The 12,165-nt window shown below is 44.7% G+C and overlaps 2 protein-coding genes across 2 annotated transcripts in view; both read left to right on the forward strand.

Annotated features, from left to right (window-relative positions):
* cfap65 (cilia and flagella associated protein 65) overlaps positions 1-3,134 on the forward strand; it is a gene marked incomplete at both ends in the record, with an annotated part of 21,477 nt that extends 18,343 nt beyond the window's left edge. Inside the window, 5 exons of the mRNA XM_080839765.1 lie at positions 1-10; positions 613-747; positions 1,746-2,096; positions 2,476-2,622; positions 2,990-3,134. The exon at positions 1-10 is cut by the window's left edge and continues 217 nt beyond it. Coding sequence (XP_080695891.1) covers positions 1-10; positions 613-747; positions 1,746-2,096; positions 2,476-2,622; positions 2,990-3,134 — 788 coding nt within the window. The remainder of the gene's footprint in view (positions 11-612; positions 748-1,745; positions 2,097-2,475; positions 2,623-2,989) is intronic.
* A 791-nt stretch (positions 3,135-3,925) lies between these two features.
* LOC308365479 (melanoregulin) lies at positions 3,926-10,299 on the forward strand (the record flags this gene model as incomplete). Its single annotated transcript, XM_080838918.1, has 5 exons — positions 3,926-3,999; positions 4,477-4,705; positions 8,619-8,709; positions 9,670-9,833; positions 10,167-10,299. The coding sequence occupies 5 exons, from the start codon at positions 3,926-3,928 to the stop codon at positions 10,236-10,238; spliced, it is 630 nt and encodes a 209-aa protein (XP_080695044.1). The 3' UTR covers positions 10,239-10,299.
* Between the last annotated feature and the right edge of the window lie 1,866 nt (positions 10,300-12,165).

A 12,165-nucleotide genomic window follows, 5' to 3' on the forward strand; every position in this document is an offset into this window, starting at 1 on the left:
ACCACATACACAGGCAAGCATTCAACACACACCACACACACAGGCAAGCATTCAACACACACCACACACACAGGCAGGCATTCAACACACACTACACACACAGGCAAGCATTTATCACACACCACACACACAGGCAAGCCACATGTCAACACACACCACAAACACAGGCAAGCATTTAACACACACCACACACACAGGCAAGCATTCAACGCACACCACACACACAGGCAAGCATTTTACACATACACCACACACACAGGCAAGCATTCAACACACACCACATACACAGGCAAGCATTCAACACAAACACAGGAAAGCATTCAACACACACCACATACACAGGCAAGCCACATGTCAACACTTTTTTATATTGCCCTTTATGTGTTTAAATGTATGCATGTTTGTTTCTCTCTATGAGTTGTGAGTTTCAATGCTTTTGTGGAGTTCAAGGAGTCATCATGCTCCTAACTAGACTAAACATGGTTCTGGATAGATGTGCTAAAACACTATCTCCACCCTGAATCGCTAGTAAATATATTGGTCCGTAAATCCTGTTGGTGAGCCGCAGTAGGTTGACTCTGGTTCTGATGTTCTGCTGTTTCTGACTGACAGTGTGGTCAGATTGGAGCAGCCCAAAACCCCACCCTCTGGGTCATCTGAGAGTCGTCCACCTTCCGTCAACCTGCCACTCCTGAGGCAGGGCGCAGAGAGAGAGATCCTCACACACACACTCACCTCTATAATCAGGTACAACACCCACACTCACCTCTATAATCAGGTACAACACCCACACTCACCTCTATAATCAGGTACAACACACACACTCACCTCTATAATCAGGTACAACACCCACACTCACCTCTATAATCAGGGACAACATCCACACTCACCTCTATAATAAGGTACAACACCCACACACACCTCTATAATCAGGTACAACATCCACACACACACTCACCTCTATAATCAGGTACAACACACACACTCACCTCTATAATCAGGGACAACATCCACACACACACTCACCTCTATAATCAGGTACAACACCCACACTCACCTCTATAATCAGGTACAACACCCACACTCACCTCTATAATCAGGTACAACACCCACACACACACTCACCTCTATAATCAGGTACAACACCCACACACACACTCACCTCTATAATCAGGGACAACATCCACACACACACTCACCTCTATAATCAGGTACAACATCCACACACACACTCACCTCTATAATCAGGTACAACACCCACACACACACTCACCTCTATAATCAGGTACAACACACACACTCACCTCTATAATCAGGGACAACATCCACACACACACTCACCTCTATAATCAGGTACAACATCCACACACACACTCACCTCTATAATCAGGTACAACACCCACACACACACTCACCTCTATAATCAGGTACAACACCCACACACACACTCACTTCTATAATCAGGTACAACACCCACCCACACACTCACCTCTATAATCAGGTACAACACCCACACACACACTCACCTCTATAATCAGGTACAACACCCACACCACACACTCACACACAAGCCCAAACATATATACACACGCATTCTGAAGTATTCTCGCTCTCTCTCTCTTACTTTCTCTCTTCCACTGCCCAAATCTAAACAGAAATCAGGTAAATATTCTGTGTCCTTGATATTCCCATTGTGGAATTGTATGTAAATGCATGTAAAACAACCTGTCCCCTCCCCACATCAGAGGGCTGCTGGATGACCCCCAGTTCCCCGTGAGCATCCTGAACGACCGTGACGAGCCCGTGCCCTACTTCACCCAGCTCCGACCCCCTCCACCTTCCCGGGCACCACCCTCCTCCACCTCCCAGCCCTCCTCAGCCCGCTATGGCAGCCCGGACACGGGGGTGAGAGACGGGGAGTCAGGAGTCACAGGGGTCCCCCCGCTGTCCCCACCTCCACGCCCGCTCTTGCCACCGCCACAGCAGCCTGGCTCCCCCAGAAGGGTAGCCACTGAGCAGGTAGGGGAGGCGGCGGAGGCTTCCCAGAATGCACTGCGGGAGGAGCGGGAGCGGAAGTCTGAGGAAACGATACGCAGGTGGATACACTTTCTTATGTGCCTGTGTACATAGTGTATTTGTGCTTGTTTTGTGACTTTATGTGAGTGTGTAATCCAAATTATGGTTAATCAGGTTTGTGCATGTGTGTGTGTGTTAATGTATTGATGTGTGTGTGAGTGTGTGTGTGTATGTATGTGTGTGTGTGTGTGTGTCTGAGTGTGTGTGTGTGTGTGTCTGTGTGTGTGTGTGTGTGTGTGTGTGTGTGTGTGTGTGTGTGTGTGTGTGTGCGTTTGTGTGTGTGTGTGTGTGTGTGTGTGTGTGTGTGTGTGTGTGTGTGTGCGTTTGTGTGTGTGTGTGTGTGTGTGTGTGTGTGTGTGTGTGTGTGTGTGTGTGTGTGTGCGTTTGTGTGTTTGTCAGGCTCCCTGAGTTTGGTGACCTGGTGGAGGATGTCCTGATGAACACACTGAAGAACCTGATGACTGAGGCCTTCCTAGGGGAGCTGGTGCTCACTGCTCGCCCCCGAATCATTGCCCTCCCTCCTGTTACCCAACCCTCCTCCAACAGGTGAGTGTGTGTTTGCCCATTGGTTTTTGTGTGTGTGTGGGTGTGTGTCTGTGTGTGTTTGTCGGTTTGTGTGTGTGTTCGGAGAGTGTGTGTGTGTGTAATGAAGGCCAATGTGACCAGAGTTGTGTGGCTTTAATTCCTCACTCCCTCCCTCCCCAGGCCCTGAAGAGGTGATTTACAGTATGCACTGGTTTTGCCCCCCTTGCTGTCATGCAAGTAAGAGGGAGTTAGTGCTGTCTGCCTGGCTATGTCTCATCCCCATATCTCCCTAGCCTCTGAGCTAGCTTTCATTAGCAGTGCGTGTGATGTGCATGTATGTGTGTTTGATAAGCATTTGTTCACTGCTGTTGTCTCTTCCTCCCTGCAGGAAGGGCAGTGTAAGCTCACGTAAGATGTCCAGATATCCATCCTTGCCAGACACAGCCAAGGACCCCCTCAGTGGCCCCAAAACCAACCGGGGGCCCGACATGCCCCCTGCGGCCTCCCCCTCCAACACAGCTCCTCGGCAGTGACTCAGCATCCTCTGCCACTTAGTCACTCCTCTTTTATATTCTGTTGGGGATGCAAAAAATGTCAGCACATTGATACATCTATTTGACATGTTTACACCCTGATGTTTGTGCTAATTGATTTTGCAATAAACGAATGTCTATACATCTGTGTATTTGAAGATATTGTAATGTTGCAGCAGTGAATCGTTAATTTTTTATGAATGACTCTAAATAATGTTGAATACAATTTATTTTATACATTATACATAACGTTATTCATTATTGTGAGTGAATTGAACAGTCACATTTGTTCATGAATTATTTGTATGCAAATTAATAGATGATTAAAACTGAAAAAAAATGACAGCTGCACAGCTTTACAACAGAATTGTATGTTCCCCAACTTGAAGTCAAAGAGTAGTCTAATCTCAAATGAAATCGTATCCAATCTAATATGAGACAAGGGTTAATATCAATTCTGAGACACATTACTAATAGAACACAGAGCCAAATCTAAATCTGCAGAAAGGGGAGGAAATCTCCTGCAAGCTTGGCGTATTTTGGGACCCGAGCAGCATCGGTCAATGAGTTATGCACAAAAGAAGGCTGAGGTCGTTGTCACATGCTGCATGCAACTCGGCTCCTGGCAAACGCCGCCTCCAAACAGCCTCACGGGTTGCTGGCTTGCCTCTCATGAATCCGAATTGGCAGTGAACAAGACCAAAAAAGAGGTTCACTATTCTCCAGGAATGCGAAGCTCAATGAACCGTTGAGATTTATGTAGAGGGACGCAACACTTTTCCGTGCGTCAAATGGGCTCGATTTACACATGTTGCTCATGGGGCATCGCAGGCAATGACAGGGAGGAGAAGAACGCGATTTTACGGTCAGTCTGTGAAGTTACTTTTTCTCGTTCGTCTAGATACTTACTTTATGAGCCATGCCTTTTTCTAAAACTGTTTGCACATGATACGTGGTTTTCTGTCAACGTAAATGCTATTTCACACGTGCATTTACTCTAATAAATGTTATTTTTCTCTTGCAAGTAGATGTAGTGGTAACCACCCAGCACTTCAAATATGTATTTTTATAAAAACGTATTCAGATGCATGATGATGGGTCTGCATTTCACATAGGATAGGTAATTTAATTGTGTGTAACAATGTGAACTACGCAGGGACTTCATGACAAAACATTTAAGTCGTGAGAGCCTGACATATTTGTGTTAACCAAACAAATGTGTTGTCAGCTCTTGACTATGACCTTGTCAGTGTTTTCTGATCCCTTGTCTTTTGCTGAAAAAAAATAAAAAATACCTTGTAACTAATGTGAGGTTAAACTCCATTTTGTCATTTGACTGAAGACATGAGTTCTACCAAGAATTTCCAGCTCCAAACCTGACTGAGGACTCCCGGGTCAGTGTGTCCAGCGGAGGGGACCTGTCCCAGGAGTTCTTACCGGGGACCGGGACAGACCCAGACAGACCCTTGCGGAGGACCCCCAGGAAGTCCAGTGGTCACACGGAACCAGATTCAGACGAAGAACTACAGGCCTTCATTACGATGAGGAATCAGACAGACAAGGCCACAGAGGTACTGTACTGAAAGAACCACTCAAACCACTATTCTGTTCTGTTCTGTACAGTAAGGACCACTGTACAGAACAGTGTTACTGTTACTGTAACTGTTACTGTTTCCTACTTACCACACAAGCCATGGGGATTATTCCTCTGAAAAGCTTCCTATTGCATTCTATACTGTCCTATTTTATTCTATTTGGTTCTGTTCTTTAATGTCATTAACAACGTACACATACACTACTGTATATACAGGACTGTCTGCACGTGTGAAGTCCTTAACAATATACACTACTGTAGCCTATATACAGAACTGTCTGCACATGTGAAGTCCACAGGAACATGCATGCAAATCCAGTGGTGACACTTAGTAAAGAACTTGAAGAAGTATTGACTGGGGTTAAGTGCACTCACATCACTCCAGGCTCAATCCCATCGCTATGGTTCATGACCTGACCTATGACCTGACCTATGACCCCCTTTGTCCCCTTAGAACATGCTTACACGTTATCTAGACTTTTCTTTCACTCTACACTCTTCTACACTCAGATTGCTTCTCTTTCATGACTCGGAACGTTTTTTAGTTTTTGTCTTTTTCTGGGAAGTACCAAGCGGAGTTGCGTCTTGTTAGGCAGCAGAGACACGCAAATGGTCTCTCCAGCGGGTCCCTCTCTAACGCAATCATTTAATCAGCGTCACTGAATCTCGTCCCATCAGGCCCTGTGAGGGGGCTCTGTTCCTGCTGCAGGTTTGTGGGGCGGGGGAGAACAGCCTCCTCTCTGTGCCTACACGACCATCAAATTAGATCACACTGTCTATAAAAGCAAAAAAATGTGTGTAAAGGCTTACAGTAGTACAGGTCGAGGCATTAAGGTAGACTCAATGGAGATGCCTGAGAGGACATTTATTCATTTGGTCATTGAGAAAGGCTACTGTGATTATACTCATTAATCTGGAGGCTCTGGCAAACTGCATGAGAGCCCCATGTTGCCTCTTGATGTCAGAAGATCAGTCAGCCTCTCTATCTCTCTCTCTCCCTTGCACACAAACTTTCCCTCCAAACCCCCCTCTCTATCTCTCCCTTACACACAAAAACACAACTGCCCCCCTCTCTCATTCTCTGTCTCTCTCTGCAGACTCATGTCATGACTGTCAAAACGTCTGCCTCCAGATCGGTCCTCTGCCCTGTCTCAGATGCAGTGTCCAACAGATGACCACAGAGTGCAGAAAAATAGCAGCTTTGATTTTGCTTTCGTTCCGTGAGGGTTCATGTCATAGTGTCCTTGCCATGCGGTGATGATACTGTCTAGCCTCCAGTCAACACACACACTAACACTCACACACACTCCTGCTCCCCTCCGCTCTTATTTTTGGAACTCACACTCGAGGCGGTGTGCTTCATTTAGCCAACAGATTTCATTAAAGCCATTGAGGCATTCACAGTCTCACTGGTCTGCTGGGTTAATGTGGTGCTCAGTGCTGATCCCAAATCAGTTTCTGGTGTTGGATTTGGTTCTCTGTGGTGTGCCTTTATTTTGTTATTTCCTTATGTGTTTTTTGAGCGGGGGGAGGGGGGTATTTTGTTGTATTTCTGTCAGTCTATGGACATTATTAGCGGTTATGAAACAATCAGTTATATCCAAATGAATGTGTCAAGGAAGGAAGAGAGAAGTGGGCACAGAATGTTGTGTGTTCAATCAAAAGTATTATGTTTAATATGCCAAGAAAGTATGACTGTCTCCTAGGAATACAACATGGGAATATTAAAGTTAGGCCCTTGGCTCACTCTATCATGCTTAGAATGTGATTACTGATACTGAGGAGGCTTCTAAATCACTTTGGTTTTGGGTGAGTATCCATAGGCTATGAGATAACTGATACTGATGAAGCTTCTAAATCACTTGGTTTGTTCTAGGGTGAGAATCTATGAGATTACTGATACTAATGAGGCTCTAAAACACTTGGTTTGGCCTAGGGTGAGTATCCATAGGCAACTTCAGTTAGACTCCACTGACATGAAGTCTGAAAAATGTGTTTGAAATATTTTTTGGATGGAGGAATGGTCAATGCAGTACATTCAAGGAAGCAATGAATACAAAAGTAGTTAAAATGTAGCCTTTGGAATAATTGTCAATTTCCACACAAGCAAAGGTCCTCAATGATACATATCTATACACCAAGCTGAACCATGCACATCTTTGTACACATAAGCACTTCTTTACCATATGGTTTCTGCAAGACAAGCTTTTCCATATAAAGAGAGGATCTGTATGTCCACCATACGTTCCACTCACTACACTGAGGCCGGACATACATGTGGAAGTACGTATGTGTAGTGGCTCTGTTTATGGGTGTCATGACTCGTTGTCTTTGTTCTGCGGTGGTCTCTCTGCCCATGTTTACCCCTTCTGTCCTGGGCTGGGCCTAGTTAAACAGCCCCACTCCACATGCTCATTATTCACTTACTACCTTGTTAACCTACATGCAGAGAAACGCAAGGCTGACCTGAATCTGTGTGACCAGACCATGTAAAGATTCTCTCTCTCTCTCACCCTCTCTCTCTTTCACTCTATCTCTCTCCCTTTCTCTTTCTCCCTCTTTCTCTTTCACTCTTTCTCTCTCTTTCACTCTCTCTCTCTGTTTACCCATCTCTCTCTCTCTCTCTACCTGTCTCTCAACTTTCTCTTTCTGTCTTGACTTTCTCTCTCACTCTCTCTGACAACATTTCATGAGTTGAAATTACTTGATTAACTCTCATTTCCAGCTTCTGTATTCAAACACCCCGAGAGTACCGCAGTGTTCCCTCCCCTCTGAGTTTGCAAGCAGCTGATGTGAGGGATTATTGCGGAGTTCAGTCAGCGGCAGACATCTTGTTCTTGCACCAGTCTCCAGTCAGTGATCAATCTATCCACCCTTGACCTTTTCAAGGCAGCCACTGCATCCAGTTGTTTCTTAATCACGTCTTTTTGCAGTTCCAGGATTTTGAAAACTTAAATTTCCCGCAATTCCAATTGCAATTTCTGCATTATTTGCAGTTTATTTTATTTAACCCAGAGTCACCGCAGTTTCAACTGCAATTTATGAGAATTCATGCTGAAAGTTACTTTTGGCCTCAACAATCTCAACTCTTGCAAGATCATGATGGGATCTAGGGTGACCAGGTATCCCAGGTTTCTTCACAGCATTTTGACCCTATGTACCGCATCCTACATATTGACATAATGTCCCTCATTGTCTTTGGTCATTTGGTTTTTAATTATCAGAAACACTAAAAGTTGTTGTGGAAAAGTTTCTAGTCTATTTAAGCAGCAACCTGGCTCATACCCCAGCTTCTCCAAAAGCCTGGATTTCATCCAATGGCTGAGAAAGGAGCAGGGGAAGCCGTTATTAAGAGGCTGTAATGGCTGTCAATCAAACTGTACAGACATGGGGGCATTTAACTCCTCTGACACAAAACAGCAAACTTACACAAATGTAATGTTCCCTCAGTGAAGTCCTTGCTGTTTGAGTGGATTAGTAATGTAATGTTCCCTTGGTGAAGAGTCCTTGAAGTCTGAGGGAATGAGAAATGTAACGTTCCCTTGGTGAAGAGTCCTTGAAGTCTGAGGGAATGAGAAATGTAACGTTCCCTTAGTGAAGAGTCCTTGCTGTCTGAGTGAATGAGTAATACAACGTTCCCTTGGTGAAGAGTCCTTTCTGTTTGAGTAAATGTAGTTTTTATTTTATTTCCCCCCCCTTTTAACTGTCTTTGATTTATGATTTTGATGTATAATTATCAGCTGTCTTTGATTGTGACACTGATTGATTTTTTTTGTAAAGCACCTTGAGACTTCTCTGTTTGTTTAAGTGTGCTTTATAAATAAAATTCACTATTATTATTATTATTATTATTATAAATGTAATGTAATGTCCTGTGTGGTCGCCCTCAGGAGTGGGAGAAGCTGAACTATGACATCCACAGTTTGAAGTGTTCCCGTCGGGAGGTCAACACTAGGTGGAAAAAGATCCTGCTGCTGCTGGGTGAGCAACAACCCCCCTCCCCCCCCACACACACACCCCTCTCTCTCTATCACTCCTCTCTCTCTCCTTCTCTTTCTCTCTCTCTCTATCTCTCCTCCCTCTTTCACAGCTCCACCACACCCCTCTCTCTATTGCTCCTCTTTCTCTTCGTCACTCCTCTCTCTTTACCTCTATCTCTCCTCCCTCTTTCATCTAATTTTCTCTCCTTTTCACTTTACTTGTCTCACTGACTGACTATCCCTGTTTGACACTTTTTCTTTTTCAATTCTCTCCCTTTCTCTTTTTCACTCCGTTGGGATCTCTCTCTCTCTCTCTCTCTCTCTCTCTCTCTCTCTGTCTCTCTCTATTTCCATGCATGATTTCCCCTCCCTTTGTTATCCTTTCCTCTCCGTCTTCCTCTCCTCTCCTGTTTAATTGGCACACAAAAGGAGCCGTCTGTCCACCCAGGTTTCCAGCCTAATAGTCATGTATGGTGACCACATCACTTAAGGCAAGACCATCAGGACACACACACACACACACACAGACACACAGACACAGTCCCCCCCCCCCCCCCAACAAACACACCTAGCTGCATTGTCAGATTGGGTTTGTATGGACCTGTTGTCATTGGAGACTATGAGATGCTGGAGTGGTGTGGTTACTGACCCTAACAAACGTCTCATTCACCCAGACATACCTCAGGATGGCTGCACAAACACATACACACACACACACACACACATGTAAAAAAAAAAATCTGAATAGTATGCACACAAGCACACACACACACACACAGACACTCTCACACTCTCCCACACAAATGGACGCCATGATTTTATCACATGATGGTCAAATGAATTGTGCTGAAATATATTTGCTTGTGTGTGTGTGTGAGTGTTTGTGTGTGCATTTGTGATGACTTGTGTGTACATGTGTGTGTATGATTAAGTGTGTGCGTATGTGCTCTTATCTCCCTAGGCTACCAGCGGGAGGTGGATGCTCTGCTCTCTGTGAACAGACAGACAGCTCTCCTCGAGTCTGAGAATCTGGACAAGGCCCGAGAGCTGCTCCAGTCCATAATGGAGGAGTCTGGCCTCTTCCCACCCGGCATAGCGGCCAATGACAGATACGCCTTTGTCATGGTAACCGCTACTGTTACATCACTGTTGCAGGGTTACTTGCTTCATCTTGAGGGCGGATGTTTGTTGTGGCAGTCAAACCTGCTTAGAGCTTGGCAGTGAACTAGCTTAAAACTTTGGAATAGCCTCAAGTTATGTACATTTAAAGCATTCTGACCCTTTTCTGATAGATAATATTATCCTGGCCATATGTGATGCATACCATGCTGTCCTGGATTTTTGATAAGTTGTTAGTTTCTCAGAGATATCCGGAGTGCAGCTATGAAATGTGTTGTCAGCAGTTTACAGGCTGTTAATGTGCTGTCGTTTTGTCTTCTGTTCTGTTTGGTTTATCAGGATCGTTTGATCTCTCTGGACAGCGCAGAGGATTTTGTCCGACTGGCCAAGGAGAAGTATCCAAAAGCATAGCACCAGAGAGAGAGAGAGAGAGAGAGAGAGAGAGAGCGCAAACTATAAAATGTGTAGCTGGATTTTAAAGAATGTGAAAAGTACTTCAACGGTACCACACACTGCCCCCTGTTGGTGGACTGAATGTGAATGAACTGAATGTGACAATCAAAGGTTTTTGACTTGACTGTATTAAGGCTTTATTATGATTGTACTAAATGATGATTCATTTGAAAAAGTATGTATAAATGGTACTTTGCAAGCAGGTCAAAATTTCTGTAGAAAGATCATTAATTTACTAACTATTTACGTAAAAACGACTGTTGCAATGTAATAACTGTTCATGTAAACCATTGCAATACTATAATATCAGTATTGATACTTGTTGGTGTATACATTTAATAAAAGTGAGATTGTGCCAAATGTATGACCACAAACTTTTATCACATATAAACTTGCAATTATATATTTGAACTACACATGCTGGATTCCAGAGGGTGGATCTAAGGTAACACAACCCTTTCACAACATCCTAATGCCCTTAAGTCTAACTTCAGCTACTTACAGCAGAATAGCATTGTTGTGCCTATCCACAAAAAAAAATCATATTTAAGTGATGCAGGGCGTTTTTTGTTGTTGTTCTCTACACGCCATGAAGTTAAGGGCGCAACATTCTTTTGAATTTTGAATAGTTGCAGTTTCATAAATCATTTTAGTTTTTCTGGGAACAGGTGATTGGCCTGTAGCCCAACCCCCATCCAGGAGGACCAGATGTTTTTCTGTCTGGGTTTCCCTTCCCGTAGATGATTACGATCAGCCTGGGTGCCGTTTAACATCATGCCCAGGAATCGAGCTTACATCACCTGGTATTCCCAGGCGGTCAGAGCAGACGTCAGCAGCTTCTGCGGTTTCAAACACTGGTGAACAACAATCTATTTAACTTCCTCCTTCGCATGTGTGGTTCCTTATGTGGAAGCTGCATAGGGAAGCGGTGGAGGCCAAAAGGGGTCCTGCCAGCAACCACACCACCAATGGAACTGCATCAGATCTATCTCTGGCCTGGAGGGCATCAGATCTATCTCTGGCCTGGAGGGCATCAGATCTATCTCTGGCCTGGAGGGCATCAGATCTATCTCTGGCCTGGAGGGCATCAGTGCCGTATCTGGGCCAGGTCAGGCCCAGATCTGTTCCAGTGCCAGTTGCCTGGTGGGCACTATATGTCTTGGGCATGCCTCCTGTGTAATAGCATCAGAGGTGCTAAGCATGTAGGTGCTAAGTGTGTAATAGCATCAGATCTATCTCTGGCCTGGAGGGCATCTTGCCGTATCTGGGCCAGGTCAGGCCCAGATCTGTTCCAGTGCCAGTTGCCTGGTGGGCACTATATGTCTTGGGCATGCCTCCTGTGCGACCAGTAGAGGGCAGAAAACAATTACTGCTGTAGGTGCTAAGTGTGTGTGTGTGCTTAGTGTGTGTGCTTACTGTGTTTGTGTGTGTATGTGTGTGCTTAGTTAGTGCGCTTAGTGTGTGTACTTCCAACACCAAAAGACAAAAGATCAGCAATGAGCTTTACACAGAATCAATGCCAGATCAGTGTTCAGTATTCAGGACTGGGAAGTCGGTTTTGTCTAAGAGGTGTGTATGGAGATGATTGATGGTGTAATAATGCTTTAAAATAACAGACCCCATCTCATTCAAAACAAAAAAGGGAGGATATATTCACCGATTTTATGATAGTCTGCCATAGGAGTAAAGCACACTTTCCTTTCTGTGTGTAACCCTTGTTGTGAATGACGTGTCATCGGTGTGGAAACTGAGTCGGACTCATTTGTGGTCTGTGGTCTGCTGCTGAGACATTATCAACCGCGGTGAGACAGGTCTTTGTTTCGGTTGGCTTGTGCATCCGACTTGTACGACTAAAGTCACCCAATTGTAGAGGACCTACATAGGA

The sequence above is a fragment of the Sprattus sprattus genome, assembly GCF_963457725.1.
Source record: "Sprattus sprattus genome assembly, chromosome: 5".
In the NCBI taxonomy this organism is placed as follows: Eukaryota; Metazoa; Chordata; class Actinopteri; order Clupeiformes; family Clupeidae; genus Sprattus; species Sprattus sprattus.